Raw genomic sequence first — 21693 nt, 5'->3', positions numbered from 1 at the left:
CGGAGCCGGGCCGGGCGCGGCGGAGCGCAGCGCAGCGCGGGGGGCGAGGCCGGCGCGTGGCTCGCTCGCTGGCTCGCTGGCTCGCGGGAGGCCGGGCAGCAGCAGGGGCATGTGGATACTGGCTCTCTCCTTGTTCCAGAGCTTCGCGAATGGTGAGCCTTTCGGTCTGCGCTGGTTCCTGTCTGGGAAGGGGCCCGAGGGTGGGTGCGGTGCGGGGGTCTGGATGCATGGGTGAAGTCTTCCTCCCTTTCCTTTCCTATCCGGGTCGGAATGTTAATGCATGCGTTCATTTATTTATTTAAAAAAATATATTTGCATTGCTTTGGAGAGGTTAGTTAGGCGTATGGAGAGGAGGCTGGCAAGGCATGGCTCTGCCAAACGCTGGAAGCATCCTACCTAGCTAGCTAGCCAAGTGCTAGCTCAGAGAGCAACTCCAGAGCTAGACAGCTACCTCATCACAGCCAGCCAGGTTTGGGGAGAAGCAAGGGGATGATCGCGGCTTTGAATATCACAACCAGGAAAAAAAAAGGACATGGCGTTTAGGAGCGCAGGCAGGTGCAGGGGCCAATTAAGATAGTAGCCTTCAGGTTCTGCGCTCGTGAGCCTTAAAGCCTCTGCTTAATTCTGCTACAGTGCATCCTGGAAGGCTGTGGGGAAGATGCGTCTGTCTGCATCCCCCTCGTCCCCTGGACACGACATGGTCCTCGCAGCATGTAAAAATATGCACCGCTAAGCATTACATCATCTGTAATGTTGACAATTTTTTTAAATCACCTGTATACTTGTAAAAGTGAAATCAGTGACCGCTGTACATAATATTTCCCCTTCATGTTCAGCTCAGTGTTGCATGTTGAGATGCTTTCTTCCTGGTATTTAATTGCTTTTGATGGAGTCAAACCCAATTAGTAAGTGTGTCTGTACCTTAGGCTGCCTGTCACAGCGTAAATATGAACTTACATGTATGGATGGCTTTTTTTTTCATGTGGCAAAGAGGGAATTGTCATCATTTGGTATCGCTTGGAAGCATCCAGTTCTTCAATCCCCACCTCAAAATTTGGAACATCTGCATAAAACGTCTAACCTGCTGACAGTTAAAATTAAACCATTATACCCAGGAGAGAGAGGAGAAGGGGAGAGTATATGAATATAAGAGACTGAGAATGAATATACTCTTCCTTACAGTAAAACAGGGGGAGAAGCCAAGGGGAGGCTGGAAGATTTTTCTGGAAGACACCCAGGGAAGCTGTAAGCACTAGCTGCATTTTCTTCGCAGATTTAGAGAACAGCTAAGCCATGGCCAAAGGAAGGACATGATGTTTCCCAGGTTTAAAAAAATGACTAAGAAAAGATGGAGCCAAATGAAGAAGGTACCCCAAATTCACACGAAAATGGTCCTTTGCTCTTTAATGTAACTGAAAGCAAAGTGACGGGAGCTTTCATCTGGAGATTTCCTCCCAGGGGGAAAATTACAACAAGTTCTGACAAGACACCCCCCTTTCCCAGAGGGCACTAACCCTTCCTGCCTCCTGGGGGAATTTCACCTAGGGGCACAGCTGTGCTTCTGAGGTTTCTGAGCTGCAGTCAAGTCTTGAGAGCTGCCCTTGCTGCTTGCTGCTTTAGTGGGAAAGCACAGAGAAGGCCCAGATGTTCACAGAGGTGTTCCAAAGCTTGACAGCCTGTCTCCCTTGTCAGCACGAAATGGCTGGACTCCTTGCAAAGGCCTGGGCTATTGGATGAAGGGAGATTTTCACTCTGGGGAGAAATAGATGATTCGGGATGGCGAGCCAGGCTGTTCTGGCTGTCAGTCAACCAGTGTCTACATTGCAGTGTGATATCTATGTGGCATGATGCAGAAGAAATTATGATAGTCTCTGATGCAGAGATGCTATCAATGTCCGTGACTTTTAAATCAGCTTTTCATAACTGAAAATGCTATATAAAGAATTCTATGCAGTGTTCGGATTGAGTGAAATCTATCATATGGAAAATCCATGCAACAATTGATCATGTGCACCTGGGTAGAGTCATGCAGGAATTATTTGCCTTTTAACATCTGTTGTGAGAATGGGGGGGGGGGTTGTTGCAGTAAAATGCATGGGCACGCTGCTCTGACCCTATCAGCTGGAGGCCAGGGAGCCGCCTTATGTAAAAATGAGCGAGCGTGATGGAAAGGGCTGACTCCAGAGGTTTGGGCTTTTGCATTGGTGTGTGTGTGTGTGTGTGTGTGTGTGTGTGTGTGTGTGTATTTTTGGATTCCTCTAGGGATGATGTTGAGACATACTATGCAAAATATTATAAAATATATTTTATATATTTATATATATTTAATCATATCAAAATAAGAGCTTGGTTTAAAATGCTGCTTTTAGTAAAACTACATTTCAAAAATATGAAACTAAATACTACCTGACTCCATATATATGAATGGAGTCCTTTTTTATTTTTTGGTCAGCAACTGCAATATTTTGACCTATCTTCATTTTGAAAAATACCCAAATGTACGATAAGACCCAAACTGAATATTCCTAGGCCTCAAACACAAAAATTCCTATTATAGTCAATTTTTTCATTTGTAAAATATTATACAACTGGATATTTGGAGGAGGGGCTAGGAAGCAAGAATGTTTGGTCTGTGTTTTAGACAGTCTGTCTTCATTTGAACAGTGGAAAGCATGTAATGTGGGGGGGAGGGCTTTTTTTTTTAAAGCATTGTTGCTGGACAGACTGCAGAGAGCATTTGGGGCAAAGACCAGAAGCAAGAGAGCAGTCTCTGCATGTGTGAGCTCACCTGGGAAGGCGCAGGGGGCTGTGAGCCCTCGGCATCACCTCGGACCCTGGAAATGTGCCCAGGACAGCTGGAGGGGCATGTGTGTCTGCAGGTACATGCGCTGTGTGTGTGCTCTGCACGACCACCGGGCTGCATCTCTGCAAGGCGCTCTTGCTTTCAAGCCCAGCGAGCTCCTCCTCATGTGACATTCCCGACAAGGGTATGGGCAGCGGTGGGCTCCAAACAAGCAAAATGGAGACAGTAAGCAGATTTACATAGACTGTGTCCTTGCTGCATCCAGCAGCTGGCTTTCCATACATGAATCCTTGCCATTGACATTTCTTTGGCCATGAGATTTTGAGCATCCTGCATTGTGCTGTCGGGCTTCCTGAGCCTCCTTAGCTGTAGCAGGAGAGGGTGGAGCGGTGGTGGTGAGAAGCTTATCAAGGACATGCAGAGTGTGCGGGACCTTTGGGACTCTGCGATCTCATGACCAGGCATACAGATTGACACCTGAGATTTTATCCAACCGTAGAAGCAGGTTTTTGTAAATACTGGTGCATCTTGAAGTCTTCCAAGGTGATATTTTAAGTGTTAGTTTCCACAGAAATATATAAGCAAAAACATCTTCCTTCTCCCCATAGAGAAGAGTGAGATTATGTCTGTCTTCAGAGTTCATGTAAAATTCCCAGGCCTTTGCACAGAAGCTGCATGCCCCTACAAGCTGCCCTCTGTAGGCAAACAAAATGCCAGGCAGACCTTTAATAAATGCCAGCCACTATGCCTCCTCTCCTTGACTCTCCGTCTTGCTATTTGGGGTTCTCTGGGAACCAGCAAATCACAGGGCATGCCTTGCCCCATACACTGCGTTGCTGGGGGACATAATTTTGCCAAAATAATAATAATAATAATAATAATAATAATAATAATAATAATAATAAATTTGTCCATTTAAATTCCTGAGGCCTGAATCTCCACATAGCTGGCAAAATATGTTATCATGGATGTGTCTTGAGTAAACAAGGAAAGTGGCCAAGGCTGAGCAGGGGTCAGCTCAGTGCCATGGAAACTCAATGTAAAGGGGGAGGGGCCAGCTGAAGATCCATAAGCACCGTGGGAAATGGGTGTGTGTGATTTTTTTTTTTTTTTTGTTTTGTTTGTCTTAAAATAGAGCAATGGCTTTCCCCATTTCCTGCACTTACAAAATCTTGATTGTGAATGTGGTTAAGCATAATTAAGGAGGCAATAGTAGGACATTGGAGGTGTTTTTAGAACGAACCTTTCATTCTCCTGGCTTTTCAGTGAGGCTCACCTAGGTTAGTGGGTGTCCTGGGGCTGCGCGTGGACATTTTCTTGGCCATGGCACTCAGGAGCATGCTGGGCCTAGGTGGTAGGCACTGTCAGCCTGGGAGACACTGAGCTGCTGCTACCTGCATGTCAATTGTGTCCCCGCCATAGGACACTAGTGGGCGGCAAACCTCGCCAGACTCCTGCAGCAAGCTCTCTACAGAGCAGGCAAACCTGCCTGTGAGGACGCTCCGCACGCTGGTCCAGGGCTTTCCTGAGAAGCCGTCTCCCCAGTGTCTTTCAAGTTCATTGCGTCCAGACTCTGTGGCTCGGGAGGTGGGGGTTTACACACAGCGATTATGTTCAGGGTTTGGCAGGTCAGAGATGGTCGGCAGCCTTTGTTTCCGTTTGTGAAGAGGGACGCAGCTTGTAGCCATGTCTCCAATCCCAGAAGATGTACAGTGAAAAGGGAGGTGTCTGGAGCCCATGGTCAATAGACAGGTGCCTCAGTGTCCTGCCGTGCACACTGGCGAGGAAGTCCAGGGGTGGCGTGTGTATCTTGGAGGGGGCAGCTCCTTGCCCGATTGGCTGACCTTCCAATGTCATTCCAGGAGCTGCGGGGCCTCTGCTCTGCTGCTGGTAGCAGGGGCGATGCTGGCGTGCTGCTTGTCTGCAGTCCCTCAATCCCCCACAGCTGTGACTTCAAGGCTCTGGGGGCCTGGAGCCGCGCCCGACCCCCCACGCCAGGCCAGGCGAACTGGGCAGCACCTGCTCCTCTGGACTGGCCTTAACTCTTCACGTTCCGAGGATCTGGGCACAGATATTCTCAGCTCACCTCTGCCTCTTCTCCAACCCCCACCTCAACTATATTCACATCCCTTAATGTTTTGAAAACGCAGGCTAATTCAAACTTGCATTTCCTTTGCTAAATGCTGCAAGAATGGAAGATTCCGGCAGTCCTGTGGTGTGTGCATGCTGTTATGAATTCTGAGGGGAGCTTCAGAGGGCCTTCTGCAGGCTGCAAGCTTCCACCTGGGCAGCAGGGAAGAAGAGCCAACGGGAAGGGCTGATGTTGGTTCAAGGGTCAGGCAGCTTTTGTCCAGATGCTCAGAGGGCTGGCTCAGCCTCCATTATCCTTCCTAAAGCCTGTTTTACTCTGATGGCTTTAGGGAAATCTATAACGTGTCAGTTTGGGGCTTACCTGAGAAGTGACCAAGTCTCAACAGATGCTACAATGCACAGGCTGAGCTGTCCACGTGCCCAAGTGTGCCCTTTGCACAAAGCAGAGCACATGGAAGCCAGGGTGGGGGAGGGGAGACAGAGACAGAGACAGAGAGACAGAGAGAGGTGAAACAGCCTTCTTTCTCTTTCTAGCCTTTCCTCCTCTCTTCTGACCTCTCTTCTCTCTGGCTCTCTCTAGCTTCTTCCCCATCCTGGGTTCTTCACCTGGTTTGCTCTCTTGCCTCCAGCCTCTGTTTTAGCTGTATGAGAACAGTGGGTGAGCAGCTGGCAGCTTGCCTCTGCTTTCTGACAGGCAGCTGGCCCCTTGTAGAAGAAGCATTTGTGCTCCATAGATGACCGTGGGGCGTGCTGTCTTACAAAAGTGACTTATGTGTGGAAGGTGGTGGGGCTCTTCTTGGTGACGCAGCCTGCTGTGTGGGCAGGAGCCTTCTTGGGGTGCAGTGGGCCTGGTGTCTCAGCCAGCAATTTCACTGAAGCCTGTGAAACCCCTTTTTTTCTGATGAGTTTTGGCTGCTGCCTGTCTATTCTGGACTCTAGCTCGGAACAGCAACCTGGTATTTCAGCATCCCAGAAGCTCCTGAGAATAAAACATAAAACACACGCCTTTGAGTTTTAAAGCCTTAGTTATGTCTATAAAGTCGCACTACTATTTCCTTAAGTCTCAAAAGGCTACAGGTCTCTTGCCGATATCTTATTTTGCAGCAGAGCTGATATAAAGTTGGCACCTCACCAGAGTAACATGAGAAGATTATATTTTACATCCATTGTTATATGTAAAGATCTAAGGTTGTAAAGCTTACGGTGTACTTTTGATTTTTGGAGATCAGAATTTATTCCATGTTGGTCAACATGGGTGATTAACTCTCTTAGACTATGTAAATATATAAATATTAAGCCACTCAAAGGAGAGAGCACGATGCAGATGAAGAGGTGTATGATGAGATAAGCGCAAAGAGGCGACAGGACCCAGAGTGACAGGGAGTGATGAATCTTGCCTACGTCCCTATTTAAGTTATTTTTTTCTTCAGAAGACAGTGAGTAAGATTTAAGAGTGAGCAAGCATTCCTATTTATAGAAAGCCAGTTTGAAATGCAGGGGCAAAGAACCTGAAATAAAGATATAGAAACTGTGAGGGATTGCCTCCACTCTAAATGTGGGCTTTCCCCATGTTCCTGGCTCCATTCTGAACTCTGTAGAAAAAACAAAGCAAATCACTGAGATACAGTGCCAGACTCTACTGGGAGTTCAGTGTTAAGTCCTCCCTAGGCTTGGGAAGAGACTCAAGTGAGTCTGTGTCCTGTTCAGATTCATTTACGTCTCTTCCCAAATAAATAAGTGAGGCTCAGGAAGGATGTTGTCTCTGTGCTATTGCCACTAACAGTTATTCCACAATAAGCAGGGCCTCCCCTAGAGACTCCACAGCAGGGCACCGGGGAATGGAGTCAACATGTGCTTCCAGAGAACAGCAACTACGTACATAGAGAGAGACAGACAGACAGACAGTCAGAGAGACAGAGAAAGAGAGAAGGGGAGAGAGACAAAGACAAAGATACACACAGAGAGAATCAGAGACAGAAAGACAGAGAAGAAAGAGAAGAGAAAAGAGGGAGAGAGACAATTACAGAGATACACAAACAGACACAGAGAGAGGGAGAGAGAGGGAGAAGGGCTTACATGGAGGATCTTATTATTGTCACAGGGTCCTCCTTACTAACCTGTTATTAAATTCTGGAGATTTAAATTGAGATACACACACTTCTAATTGGTAAGACCTGATGGGGCCAGAGACAGAGCTACAGACTGTGTGATTGACATAAATGTTATTGGACAAGGGGAAAGGAACACACCTTTTAGATACAAGAGTCTTTTATTTTATGTTCCATGTGTCATGACAGTCACTTTCCCTTCTGTGCCTGGCTTGTTTCACTTAGCAGACTGTCTTACAAGTCTCTTAAGTATATCCAAGTTAAAATGTTAAAAATAAAGCATGGAGCTGGGGAAATGGCTGCAAGTGTAGCCTCACCTCAAGCACGAAGACCAGAGCTCACCCCAATCCACGAAGATGCAAAGGTCAGGGGTGTGTACTTTAATTCTGGTGCTGGGGAGCCAGAGACAGGAGGGTTGCTAAGGCTTGCTAGCCACATAGTCTAGGCTAAGTGCTAAGCTCCATGTTCAGAGGAGGTGGGTGCATCCCCACGGGTGATGCCCATGTCCTGTGGCCTACACACACACACACACAGTCACATGCATACACACATACTCACATATACACATAGTCATGTGCACACACAGAGCCACATGCATACACACATATACACATGCACAAGGCACATGCTTACATCCCCCACCCCCAAACACACACACTAAACAGAGAACAAGGATGGTCTTCTTCCTAGGATGGTATATGGCCCTCCCTCTGCTTTTGTTTCCTCCCATGCTCCTTTTTTACGCTCACACTCTAGACCCTGAACATGTGTGGGAATTCTGTACTGAGTGAAGTCGCCCCCTCACCCACGCCAGTGTGTGGAGCATTGGCCTTTTCTTTCAGGAAGGTCTGTGGCAAGCCAGGAACTTTACAGAGGCCGTTCTCCCCAGACTGAAGAACACATGTTGGAGAGGCAGGAGAAGCAGAGTGACTCCTGACACCCCTGACTCTTTCAATAGGAACGGAGAAACGGAAAACAGCGTTTATCCTGCCTTTGTGCGAATGGAAACAATTCATTTGTACTCCTTGAAATTTTGTTGGAGTCATCTGTTTGTCAGCTCCCCGAAGGCTGATGCTTCTGCAAAGCAACGACACGGAGCTGCCACTCCCCTGATCGCTATGGGGTCACCATGATGGTCACGTTTTAGCGGGGACGGGTTACAACAGTGAGGAGGGCTCCTTCAGGGTGGAAACGTGTGCCTTTGATTGCTGCTTGTGTGGAGTGACTGGCTGATTGTTAGCAGAGGCTCTGTGTGGACTGTGGGAAAATGTCTCCAATTTTATTCTAACGCAGAGGCACATCAGATGGTAAGGCCAGATCCTGTCCTCTGGCAGTATTGTGGAGACTGCACGTTAAGTAAACATATTTCTCCTGAGGAAACTCCAGATTCGTTTCTCTTCTCCACAGTCACCCTGCTGTGGTGTGAGTTGTTCTAGGGTTCCCCTAGGATGTTGAAGCCCCAATTCCCAGGCTGCTTAATTATAGTGTTGATTTCTTAATATCAGCTGCAGAGCATTTTTAAATAAGTGATGTACAGAGCTTGGGTACAAATAATCATGCCGTGTTTATGACTTGTGAGACTCCAGGAAGGAACTAGAGACCCAACAACTGGCAAAGTGAGCAACCATGTAACGCGCAGAAGCTCACTCCCCTTCCTGGGTCCACTCTTGTAAACCGTAGTCACTTAATTATCAGTTTCTTTGGCTAATGAAGAGGAAGTACAGGGGCTTCAAGGTGGCTCAGTAGGTGCACACCTAGATGAATAAAGCCCTGGCTTCAACCCCCATCACCACATTAAAATGGGTGTTATGTGTGGAGATGCGTGCCTGTAGTCGGTGCACTCAGGGAGACAGAGACAGAAAATTCAAGGCCAGCCTGGTCTACAAAGCGAGTCCAGGACAGTCTAGGCTACACAAAGAAACCCTGTCTTAAAAAACAAAAACCAAAAAATGCCTAAAACATGGGTGCTGGTTAGACTTGTCAACTTGGCACAATCATGTAGAAAAGTCTTAATGAGGACTGTATAGGTCAGGTTGGCCCATGGGCATGTCTGTGAGAGACTGTCTTGATTATGCTGATTAATGTGGGGATTCTGAGCCCTGTGTGAACACTGCCATTCCCGGATGTGGGTCTTGGGCTGAGAGTCCAGACTGAGCAGTGAGCATGCACTCTCTCTGCTCTGGACTGTGGATCTGTCTCTGCCTCCCGTTCCTGCCATGGTCTTTCAGAAATGGTGGACTGTAACCTGAGCAAAAACCTCCTCTATCTTAAAAAAAATCATTTTTATTGTATGTGCATGAGTGTTTGCCTGAATGTATACAGGTATACCATATTCATGCCTGGAGACCAGAGCTTGGTGGTCAGATTCCCTGCAAGTGGAGCTATCAGCAATTGTGAGCTGCCTTGTGGGTACAGGGAACCACAGTTGGTCTTCTGCAGGAGCAGCCAGTGCTCTTAAAGACAGCCATCTCTCCAGCCCTGACCCTTTCTTTCTTAAGGCTGCTGTTGTAGAGGTATTTAATCATAGCGATAGGGTGCTGTTACCAGGTCCAGCAAAGAAGTCATTAATTTACTTCTCTGTCTAGTGAAAATGAAGTACAAGAGACAAAAAGTGCTTTCAAAAGTTTGGAACTGTCCTTCCACAGGGCGGTTAAATAGGCAGTCTGTACGGTGCCTTGGCAGGACAGCTGACCCTGAGGGATATGGGAAATTACATGAGAGTATGTGTATGTTAGTGGAGAAGCGGTAGCTTCTCACTCTGCTGGCTACTGTTTAGAACAGGCTTGATGGAAAATCCAGGGAATAGTTTGGGGAGAAAACTAATGACGTAAGAGATTATCTTGGTATTGGTTTGAGGTACTTAGCTTTGCTTGGGGGTTGATTCCATTTGTCCTCTGGAATCTCACAGCAGAACAACAACTTCCATTGGTATGCACAGTCACAAGAAACCTCACCCTTTCCCTCCACTCCAAACACCCCAACAGGTATGCCATTCCGTACCTGAGGGTGGGAGGGCTGGGCTAGAATATTCTCTAGGCTTCAATAGTTCAAGATGCTCAGAGCCAACGGAAGTGGAAGTAGAGGTTGAGAGGAATAATATGTTGATGAAGGAAGAGGCTATGAGAAAGAGACCAATACATTAGGTCCATAGCTGCAAACTCCTCTGTCCCCATTGCCAAATAAGAGGACTGTGGGAGGGGAGGAGTCAACAGTCTGCATTCCCCTTGAGCTGGACTTCAGTGAATGTCCCCTTCTCTGGACTCTCCTAGGTAAGGCTCAGGATGCCTAGGTAGGTAGGCCAGGAGAGGGAAGAAGAAAACAGGAGGTTTCTTATGAGATTTTCCTGGTCTTGAGACTTCTTTGGGAACCTCAGTGCTGGGAGCCTGTAGGTTGCTCCCTCAGTGTTTCTGCTTTTGTTCAGCACTTTGTAGTTTTTCGTCATCCCTGGTAACACTTCAAGTTATAGAAGATGTAATTTCTTATACAGCGGCCAAGTTTCTTCTCTAGAGAGCCTGATTATGTGATCTAAGGCATGTGTATGCCTTTGGGTGTTTTCATATATGTGGCCCACTGTATGCCTCTGCAAAAATATGTACTGGGAAGGAGCTTTGGTTAAGGTGGATAACAGATATTGGCTAGAAAGTTATCCAAGTAGTTTCCAGGGCACTGTGAGGCGCTGCTGGGTATCTTGGTATGGGGTAGTGATTTACTGGATGGTAATGTATGTGAAGGGTTAGGGCTTCCTTCATCAACTCTACAGAGATATGAGCAGATGATGAGAAAGACTCAGAGTAAGTGTGATTGCTCAAAATCACTCCTAATATAGAATATGGTAGCTACAGAATTGTTTGTACATGTGTCTATCACTGTCTCCTATCATTATCTATAATTATCTATTATCTATCAATCATCAATCATCTATCATCTGTTCTCAGTCATCTGACTACATATCATCTGCCCATATATTATTCCTATTTCTGTGTCATTGTCTATTATCTATTTATTATCTGGCTGTCTATCATTTATCCATTATATATTATTGAGCTATCTATATATAACATATTATATGTCTATCATATCCATCTATCATTCATCTTAATATAATTGTTTCTCATCTAGCTTTTACCTATCAATCATCTATATATCTATCATCTATCCACCTATTATATGTCATCTGTCTTTTATATACCTTCCTATCATTTATTCATCTATCATTTTTTGTCATTGTCTATCATTTATCTATCACTCATCTATCTATTACCTATCAATCATCTTTCTGCCTATCTGTCATCTATCATCTGTATCTCTGTATCTCTGTATTTATCTATCAACCTTCTATCTATCTATCTATCTATCTATCTATCTATCTATCTATCATCTCTGTATCTATCTGCTATCTATCTATTATCTATGTCATTTATCTTCTCTCTATCTATGTATCTATCTCTCATCTATTTGCCATCTACCTATCTATCTTGTATCTATAATCTATCTATGTATCTATCTACCTGTCTTTCATCTGTCTATCTCTCTGCCTATCTTTTATATATCTACCTGTCTGTTATTTATGAACTGATCAATCCTTCTGATATATGCAATTCTTTCTCTAGCATATTTGATGATTTGTTTTATTGCTGGGAGAAGGTTTGCTATGTACTCAACCCAGCTGTATTTGTTCTCCTGACTCCTTTTTTATTAGCATCTGGAAGCCTAGCAGAGAAGCCCCCTGAAGCCTAAAGATGGCCACATTTTTCTGGGGCAAGAGATTGACAAAGGAGATCCTTTAGGTTGTCATATTGAATAAGCTAGATAATGAGTCAGCCTGGAAGAAGCCAGGGAGGAAGTGGACCTACCTGTAGTTAGAGATGCTGCCTCTGGGCTGCCCACCTTGGGATGCTGCCTGCAGCCCAGTATCTTTGCAAATCTAGACAGCAGGGCCTTGGGGTAAACTTTCCTGGTGCCCACTCTCTTCTTATAGACAAGTGACCAGTTTAACTGTATCTACTGTCCAATGCATAAACCGTCCACTATGTTGTCAGGAAAGAGAAAACAGCATATGGGCTGGACTTCTGCCATTCATTGCAAACCTTGCCACCCATATGACAAAGCTGAGGGCATTGATTAGTGGTGGAATTATCTTTCCCAAATACTGTGTCCTTGATTTTTAAAAAACTAACATAGACTCAAATGTGTTCTGGAGAAAGGCCTACATTCAAAACCTTTAAAAATACCTTTTTTTTTTTTTTTTTGGTACTGAGATCTTATTTTAGATATTATTAAAAATAACCTTTCCCTTCTTGGTATCTTAAAGAGTTTTATGTTCAAATCCACTGGCCATTTTATTGTGAGTCACTGCAGAAATGACCCTTCAAGGCGGATGTTGTTAGTTGGAGCTTCAGAGGACTGGACAAAAGGCTTTGCAGGCCAAGGGCTTGCCATTTCTGCTTACTCATCGCTGTGAAAGCTGAGCCAATGCCTGCTTCTTGGCAACAATAGGCTCCTGAATCTCTGTGTCTTTAATTTTATTTTTGAGAGAAGATTGTGTTCAGGAGTCTAGAGCTCTGAGGGAATTCATGGAGGATGATGACAGTTTAAAATAGCACCAGGTCTTCTCCAATCGGGAGCTTTGAAGCTTGCGTGCGTGGTGTGTCACACATTGTTCTCTTTAGAGGTTCCGAGTGGAGTGGGTCAGTCTTTCTCATCTCTCCTTCATAGAAAGGTCGTAAATATTTCCATCACCAGCCTTAATAGCCTGTGAAAGACCCAGGAGTAATTGTAAATAGGGAGACACCTTTGTGATAGAATATAAATATGAGACACTGTATGACTCAGGTTAGAAAAATCACCTCAAACCATGGAAAATGCTTCTTATGTAGTTTACTGAGAATGATTTTCCCTGGGCTTCCAACAGCTTTCAGTAGGGATGACTGTCCTTAGGACCCTTCTCTCCTGTGAAAGGTTGGACACTGGAGGTGTGTGACCCTGTGACACACCTGTTAGACACACCTAGCTCCAGGGGGGCTGTCTCCATCTGTACCCCACGTCCTTTTTTTTTCTTACCCCCTTTCTCTCTTCTTGGGCATTGGGAGAAAACCATCAAGCTTCCTTGTACAAAGGGAGAGAGTGATAAGACAATGCAGCCACTCCTGATGAGACCTAATTGACTAGGATCAGAAGGAAGGAAAAGAAGTCCTCCCCTATCAGTGGGCTTGGGGAGGGGCATGCATGCAGAGGGTGGAGGAAGGGACGGATTGGGACAGGAGGAGGGGGGGAACCGCAGGGGGGATACAAAGTGAATAAAGTGTAATTAATAAAGAAAAAAATAAAATTCAGAAAATTCTAAAAAAAAAAAAAAAAAAAAAGAAAGAAAAAGAAAAGGGTGATGTTTTCCCCAGGAGCCTGTAGGTCTTTGCAGGCTCCATGCTTGCCTAACTTCTGAGTAACCTATTCTTACCAAGAAGTGGAGACATGGACACCTGCTGGGTCCCACTGCAGTCTGAGAGCAATGTGCCATGATCCCTCAGCCTGTGACCTCCACTCAGTGCTCCTAGAAGACGCTCTGCCTCCGTCTGCAAGGGGGCAAGGAGAACTGGCACCCTGTGAACTATTTTTCTCTGAAGCACAGGACATGGGCATCACCAGTTATTACAGAGCTTCAGAAAGAACCACTATATAAAGTGGACTTCATGAAGCCAGGAAATGTATTTTGGGTTCCTTTTTGGGGGGCAGGTGGTAATAAATAAGAACAGCACTCATTCTCACTTGGCTATTTTTAAGAGAAGTATGGTCTTTATGTTGTCATTTTTAGGTTAATCCCAAGGTCTCCTCTAATGGCAGTTTTGTGGCCACAGGGACAATGCTTAGGTGTCACAGGTCTGAATGGGCACAGGGATGTTGATACTGGAGTGGAGGGGTAGAAACCTGAGATACTGCTTAGCATCCCATGATATTCAGGATGGCCCTCAGAACAAAGGATGATCTTATCCAAATTGTTATTAGGGCCTGCACTGAGATCGTGTACGTTAGGCTAGAGCCTCACTATAATAACACATTTCTTTAATGTGAGGCAGCATCGAATCTCTCCCAGTTTTGCTTGGAATTCACTGTGTAGCTGCGGATGACCTTGACCTCCTGATCCTCTGCTTTCACCTCCTGAGTGCTGAGATCCCAGGCATACTCTCTATGCCTGTTCCATCCTTAGCCCCAAATTTGTTATGACCGTGAGTTCTAAGAGAATCTTGGAAAGAGAAAGGAAGATATTCTCAATAAAACCTCAGTTATAATTTCTCAGCTACTGAAATTGTAGCTCACTGGGTTTGCATTTATTACCATTGTTTACTATTTTTTTCATAATAAAAAAACAAACCAAATCCATGTTTCCCTTTACATCATTAAGGACAGGGATCCTGGAGGTATGCCTGATTTCTGCCAGCCATTTCTTCCCTCAAGTGATTATGCTAATTTGTGTTTGATCAGATGATTAAATTACAATGTGATTAATCCTGTGTGCTCACCACTCAGAATGCATTTTCCTTCATCTGCTGCCTGTGTCTAGAGTGTCCAGTTCTGCCTGCAGGGTGGAGGCCTGCCCTTGCTGTGGACGTGGGCTTGTGTTTTGGAAGTGCTATGAGTCTTGTTGCCCTGCAATCAGGGCTGGATATTAATGTCATCTGGTGGCTCAGGCAGAGGCCAGTGTGGAGTTGCTGCCAGAAACAAGTAAGCCCTAGTGGAAAGTATTAATTACTCGGAGACATTCAGAGTAGAGTATGCTAGAACTGAAAACAGCTGTGCTCAGTGCAAGCTGCACAGTCCAGAAGGTATACCCAGTCATCGTTCTGGATAGATTCGCTTCCCTGGGTTTGCCTGTGTCTACGGTGGCCCTCTGAAGGGTGTTCTCTAACATGCCCGCCATTTTTGTAAGGTGCTGCTGTCCTCACTAAGTTCATTTATTGGGTTCGTTTTTCCATGCTGAGCATATCAGTTGGGCTAGAGGATACTGAAGTTTGTAAGGGTAAAATGCATAAAAAAATGCATAGGAGACAGGGTAAAGAAACTGAGGTTTCAGGTTCTTGTATAGATTGAGGGGTTTCCTATTTCCTTCCCACCTGCCACCCCCACTGCCCCTGCTTGCCGGGGGTGTCAGGAAGCAGTCCGGTTGCCATGAATGTATTTGGAATACCAAGAAGCTTTTTTCTGTCAGTGTACATGTGCTTTGGCCTGGCTGGCACCTAGGCCGTCTTTCACTTCAGAGTAGACAGCACTCAACACTGCCTGTCCTCGGGTTGCTTCCATTATTGTGGGAAACGCTGGGTGCCAGAATCAATGAGCTAATGAAAGTGCCCTCCCAGTGCAGGGGTGGAGAGAGCGCTCCGTGGTAAAGCATGTGCCTTCCTGTGCGAGCTTGAGGCGCTCAGTGCGGACCCTTCGCAGACATGTTAGACAAGAAGCCAGGTGCGCCAGAGTGGACTGGGAACCCAGAGGCAGGTGAATCTCTGGAGCTCACTGGCTAGACAGCTTGGTTGGATTTTGAATTCTAGGTCCAGTGCTCAAAAAAGATGGAAAGTGATAGAGGAAAATATTTGCACAAGCACCATACCGGTGTGCTTGCGCTTGTCTGTGCACATGCGCACACACACAAGGGAGAGAGAGATGCATTTATTTTCTCCTCTCTGCCAATGAAGGTTACAGGATATCATTCAGAGACATTAAACTCTCTTAGCTTATTTTGAAGAAAGATGCCTCGTCGTTCCTCCCTTCCTCCCAAATGAAAGGACGGGAGCACACGGTACAAGGAGCCCCTGGTGCAGGTGTTTCAGTGACCACAGTGTACCGTGTGTCTGGCCACTATAACAGTGGTGGTGGCGATGGCCAGTAGCTGAGGTTTACTGTCTACCTCCAGAACCGAGTGACTGCTGTAAGGTTTTATCCGGAGTATTTCCTGCAGTGCCCAAAGCTGGGAGGTGGGTGCAGCCATTAAACAGTAAAGCCAATGGGATTAAATAGGAGCTGACTGAAGCCCAGCTGAACAGTAGAGTGAGGGTCCTAGCTCCTGGCATCTTCACTGGGAGGCAAAATGTTCTACATGAGTTTCTCAGAGGGAGACGCCCCTGTGTCATTAAATGATTCCAGTCCCAGGCAGGTCATTGGCAGTTCCAGGAAGGCCTTTGGAGCACAGGTGATATGGTGTGGTATTGTGGCTTTTACTTTCTTCACAATAAACTTGCTTGACTCTTCAATCAAGCCACTTGGATTCCTTTGCAGCTTTTACACTGCAGATGGCTATGTGAAATTTGCTTTCAAGCTGAGCAATTAAGAGTCATGTTGAGCAAGTGAGATATTGACTTTGAACTTGTTATAAACATATGGAAAATTCATTTATTTTTCCTTGCCACCCATTCACTTGTTTAAGTTTGGCAACTAAAGGGTAGGCTAATGGACTTCTGCTGTTGTGAAATGCCTCATGGTTCTGTGTCCTGTTGAGGAGTGAGATTGGAGAGGACCAAGATTTGTATCACACCCATGCTACCTGCCAGGGTCTTTCCAACTCCAAACTCGAAGCCTCTGTCTCTCTTTAAGCACTTTGCATTTCAGACTTTCTGAACAAGGCATCAATTTTCCCAATGCCAAAAATGTTAGAATCAAAACATTTAGCAAATTCAGAATTGGAGACCAAATTAGACAGGGCTGTGTTTTCACTGGTGGCGCACCAGAAGAAGGTGCAGACTGGTTTTGCTGAGACGTGTCTGAGCCTCCCACAGTGCCATTGTCTGAGTGTCTTCGTGAAGGATGTGTGGGACACATGGCTTGAAGAGTGTAGAGAACACCAGCTAGGGATTTTCAGCTCAGATGAAAGCTCTTCTGATACGAATAGTGTGTGCCTGTGTATGTGTGCACAGTGTGTGTGTGTGTGTGTGTGTGTGTGTGTGTGTGTGTGTGTGCATGCACATATGTTCATCTATGGGTGATGTTTTCACCAACTCCTCCTGGGGGGCACTGAGGTGGTAGAGTATGGCATTTGATCTGGCTATCCCCCCTGCGACACACGATTTGTGGGGCTGGTTAGCAGTGTTCCTATGAGAGTTGTGCTTTGCACGCCCCCCACCTCCTTGGACCTCTCAGCCACCTTGTACACCATGGGTATTAGTCCATAGAAGAGCCACCTGGCAGAGAGCTTCAAGGCTACTTGATTTCCTCCCTGCTGGCTAAGTGATCATGAACTTGCAGCTATGGTGACATCTACACAAGTCACTTTCTTATGCAATGTTGGGCTTGTCGTAATTGCTGACCTCTGTCTGTCCTGAGAACTGTGCAAGGCTTATTTCACCTTACTTATAGTTTGATTGTGAAAACAAATCCTTGAGTGCTTGTTAGTGTTATCCCAGTCTGACACTCAGAGGAAACCAAGGCATGGTGGGGGAGGCTATCCCAGCGCCACAGATGCTGCAGCCGGTAGAGGCAAACTTTGAACCTGGGAAGTTTAATCCCAGAACCTGAGTGGAGCTTACACTTGAAACTGGACCAGCAACAAGCTCCTGGCATTGACACTGGTTATAGAGCATTAATGCCATATCAAATGGCAACATTTGCCCCACAACTGGAGATGCAACTATTCCAGAAGCTGGGACAGTGGAGGCAAAGATTAAACATTGTTTTTGTGTTTCCTTGAAGGGAAATTCTGGGAGAAAGTTCTGTAATGTGGATATGGTTGGGGAGCCTCAGAGTTTTATTATTGTTGCTTATTCTCGAGGCAGCATGCCAGGAAGCCTTGGCTGGCCTCAAACTTGTTATGAATCTGAGTATGACCCTGAACTCCTGATCCTCTGGCTCTGCCTCTCAAGTGCCAATCATTACACCCTGTTTAGTGGCATACTGGGCTGAAAGCTGGGGCTTTGTGTGTGCTAGGCATCACTCTCCCAAGGAAGCCTCATTCACAGATTTTAGGAGTAGTTTTGATCATAGCCTTTCTCACAGTCACCCCTCCGTGAAGTAGACTGTTTAGTTCCTAGGGTACTAAACACATATCAGCGGCCCCACATCACTGAATCACATCACCTCCACATTTCAACAAGCTCATGTCCCCCACACTCTTATATCCATCCCCCAGTGTCTGTATTAAAAACGCAACCTCCCAGTTTTACTAGAAAATGCTTACCTGTAAACCAGGAGCTTAGACTTGCATCTTCTCCAGCTTGCCTTTCCTGTGACCGGTGTCAGTGGGTGTCCACACCTTCCCGGAACTCCTACATCTCAGAAGTCTAATTCCTACTAAGTAACCATGCCGGCCTCTGTTCAGAACAGCCCCCACTTTGGATAAACGCTGCCCACTATCCAGTTCCCTCAGGGCATATAAAGCCATATCCTTGGCCCAACTGTTAGAGGACTTTGTGGACAAGGACCTTACCTGTGGAAGCAGAGCAGAAAGAGGATGAGCCGCTTGAGGCTCTTATTTTAATCAATACAATCAGCATTTAATATGAAGCTGTGAATATAGGTCCCACGCTGTAGTGCCCACCCACACTACCTTGCCCTGGTGAGGATATTGACCCAAGCTTTGCCCTTAGCAAGCTCAGACTGACAACCACACCTAGCGGCCTTCATCGCCCATCCTCCAGGAGCCTTGTCCTCCCCTGTATGAGCTCAGTCTGACCCTCCACCCCCAGGCCAACACATCACACCCGCATGTTGCTGTTAGTCTACAGGAAACAAAGACATGAAAGTCCCATTCTCACCAACACATTTTGAAGTGCTTTATTTCTCCGATTCACATTTATTTGATGTGATTTCTCTGATGCTTTTTTTACAATGAAAGTATGAGAAACCAGTGTGCGCGTGGGTGCCCTGTAAGCTTGCTCGGGTGAGACCTGACGCAGTTCCCTCTGTGACCGCTGCGTGTGTAGCCCTGTGCCACACCCTATTGCTGTTTCACACGTGAAGCCAGTGGACCATGACCTGCAGTGTCGCTGTCACAAATGTGCCCACGTCTGTTTCTCCTGTTGCAGACAAGACACCAGCATGTCCTTTGAGACCGGTCTGACTCGTTTCCTGCCCTTGCCTTTGAGGATGCTAACTATCTTCACTGCTTCACTGGAGCTGTTCTTGTCAGTACCCAGGGACCCTGCTGTCTCTACTCCTCCTTGTGCTCCCCTGTGGCTGACCCCTCTTCTGGAAGCCTTCTCTTGGGTCCTGGGTGCCATGCCCTGTGGCTTCTCTTTGGGCTCCCTGGAAGCTTATTCTCCATGAGACTAACTGTGATACCCCAAGCCTCAACTTCCTTCCTTCCTACAGCATTCCAGTTAGGCCCAGGCATCGATGGACTGACTGACTGACTGACTGACTGACTGACTGACTGACTGACTAACTGATGGAATCTGTTTCCAAGGTGACTGCTATGCTCAAATCTGCCCACACCTTTCCCACTGTGTTTTGGTCCAGTCCCTCCAGACCCTGAAACCCAGCTGTTGACTTTTACGAACTTTCCGGATGCCTCATGTTTCCTCTTCTCTAAAACAAGAGTCTGGATTTTCCTCTCTCCTGCTCCCACCTCATGGTTTTGCTCTCCATATCTGCATGGCTCTTTACTTGCTGCATAGGACAGAAGTTCTGGTCCATCCTTCGGTCTCTCGTACTCTTCACACATTTTACTTTCATTAGCACTTGTCAGTCATGCACACTGACATGTTTGACGATGCCATTCCTATGTTTGCGCATCATGTACTTAGGGAACATTTGCTATCCTTTCCCTTTCTCATCTGCCCCTTTCTTTTCTTTCTTCCCCTTCACACTCCTTAGCCATCTTTTTACTTTCATGCCTTTCTTCATATATAGAATGAGGATTCTATACATGAAAGGAAGCATCCTATACCTAATGTCATGGCTTGAATGGAAAATGCCCCCATAGGTGTTCATGCATGTGAACACCTGGTGGGTACCACTTGAGAAGGTGGAGCCTTGTTGGAGGAAGTGTGTCACTGGGGCTGGGCTTTGAGGGTTTGTACACTGGCCCTACTTCCTGTTATCTCTCTCTCCCTCTTCTCTCTGCTTCCTGTTTGTAGAGGAAATGTGCTCCCTCTGCTTCCTGACTGCCAGGCCAGCTCCTGCTCCTGGTGCGATGCCTTCCTCACCACTGTGCACTTCTCTTCTCCTCTAAGCTGCCTCTGTTGTATCACCAGAACAGAGAATTAGCCGATCCACGCGCCTTTGTGACTCTGACTGTTAGCCCTTCCCATGATGCTCTCCATCTCCATTGGTAGTGTTGTTGACATCTTGTATTTAAACTATCAGGAAACCTGGGTGACTTTCCAAAGTCTTGTTTCCACTTCCCTCCCTGCTGCCCTCTAGTCTGATTACTGCCTTAACCTCCCACATGGCTTCCATGCTTATCCTCAGTCAGATTTTCACCATGACCCAGAGAGAACTTCCTGGGGGGTGTAGTGGACCTTTTTCTTCCTCTGATTGAAACCTCCTACCTCCAAGGAAGCGAGATCTCCCCATCCCAGCCCATGACACCTCCATCCAGTGTGTCACCAGATGAGGAGACATTCAATATGACGCCTGGCCTCACTCCTCCCTTTCTTCCACTTTGGGCTTTTGGGTGCTTCCCCAGCACATTGAGCAGGTTCTGACTGCAGCATCATTTAACATTAAAACAAATTAGAGTTGCACATGTGACTATGTGTTTATATAACTACCACCCTCTCTCCTCCCTCCAGCTCCTCCTGTGTTCCCCCCTCTCAAATCCATGACCACTTCTTTATCACTGTTACACACACACACACACACACACACACACCCTGAGTTCATTTACTGTTGCTCCTATGTACATTTAGCGCTGACCACTTGGGGCTGGACAAACTCTCAGGGAGCTTGCCCCCGGAGGAAAGTTATTCTGTTTCTCAGCAGCTACTGACTGCCTGTAGCTCTTTGTGTAGGGTGGGGCCTTAAGAGATTGTCCCCACACAAGTTGGCGGCCATGTCAACTGGTGCTGTTATGGGGTCTGGAAGAGGAGAACTGTGTTGCTGCAACTTCCTGTGTGCAGCTTCTCTGTCATGTCTGGAAAGCACTGACTGCCTTGGTCCTCTGGCTGGTACAGTGCTCCCACTCCCCTCCGGGACGCAGGGATCGCTCTATCAGTTTGGGCTGGGCCTCCATGCACTACCATGCTCTGCATTTTGGCCACTTGTGGAGTTCTGTAATGGTCTCTGTCTGCTACAAAAAGCCTCTTGATAAAGGGTAAGAGCTGCGCTTTCTGTATAAATAACGAGTAAGTACATAGGTTACAGTTAGAATTCTGTCGGCCTAGGAGAATGGCAGTGGTAGGTTCTCTTCCAGGATTTATGGAATTCCAGCCAGGGGCTGAGCCAGGCATGAACTCTTCCTTAAGTCAAATTAGACAATTGTCAGTTACCAAGATGAAAGTGCCACAGTGCACTGGTTTACCAGGGTGATATCTGCCAGGCTCGTCATTGCTGTGGTGAATAGGCCTGACAGCTGGGTAGGACAGCTGATTGCTTTTCTCCCCTGGTGACAGGTTTTCCGTGACTTTTAAACAAACAATGAGAGACCCCCATTTTAAATAAAAAGTAGAAGGCTGTCTTCTGACTCCATATACATGTGCACACACACACACACACACACACACACACTACACACACATACAAACACACATATACACATACATACACACATATACA

General features: G+C 46.4%; 1 protein-coding gene across 3 annotated transcripts in view; it reads left to right on the top strand.

The window, feature by feature from the left end:
- Positions 1-107: 107 nt before the first annotated feature.
- Dscam (DS cell adhesion molecule) overlaps positions 108-21693 on the top strand; it is a 527122-nt gene continuing 505536 nt past the window's right edge. For all 3 annotated transcript variants that reach the window (XM_055614797.1, XM_055614798.1, XM_055614799.1), the window contains exon 1: positions 108-152. In XM_055614797.1, coding sequence (XP_055470772.1) covers positions 110-152 — 43 coding nt within the window. In that variant the 5' untranslated portion in view covers positions 108-109. The remainder of the gene's footprint in view (positions 153-21693) is intronic.

Source organism: Psammomys obesus, unplaced genomic scaffold, assembly GCF_907164565.1.
Source record: "Psammomys obesus unplaced genomic scaffold, mPsaObe1.curated_primary_1811, whole genome shotgun sequence".
Taxonomy (NCBI): Eukaryota; Metazoa; Chordata; class Mammalia; order Rodentia; family Muridae; genus Psammomys; species Psammomys obesus.
Note: the sequence above shows the minus strand (reverse complement) of the source record. Positions and strands in the feature narration are given on the sequence as shown.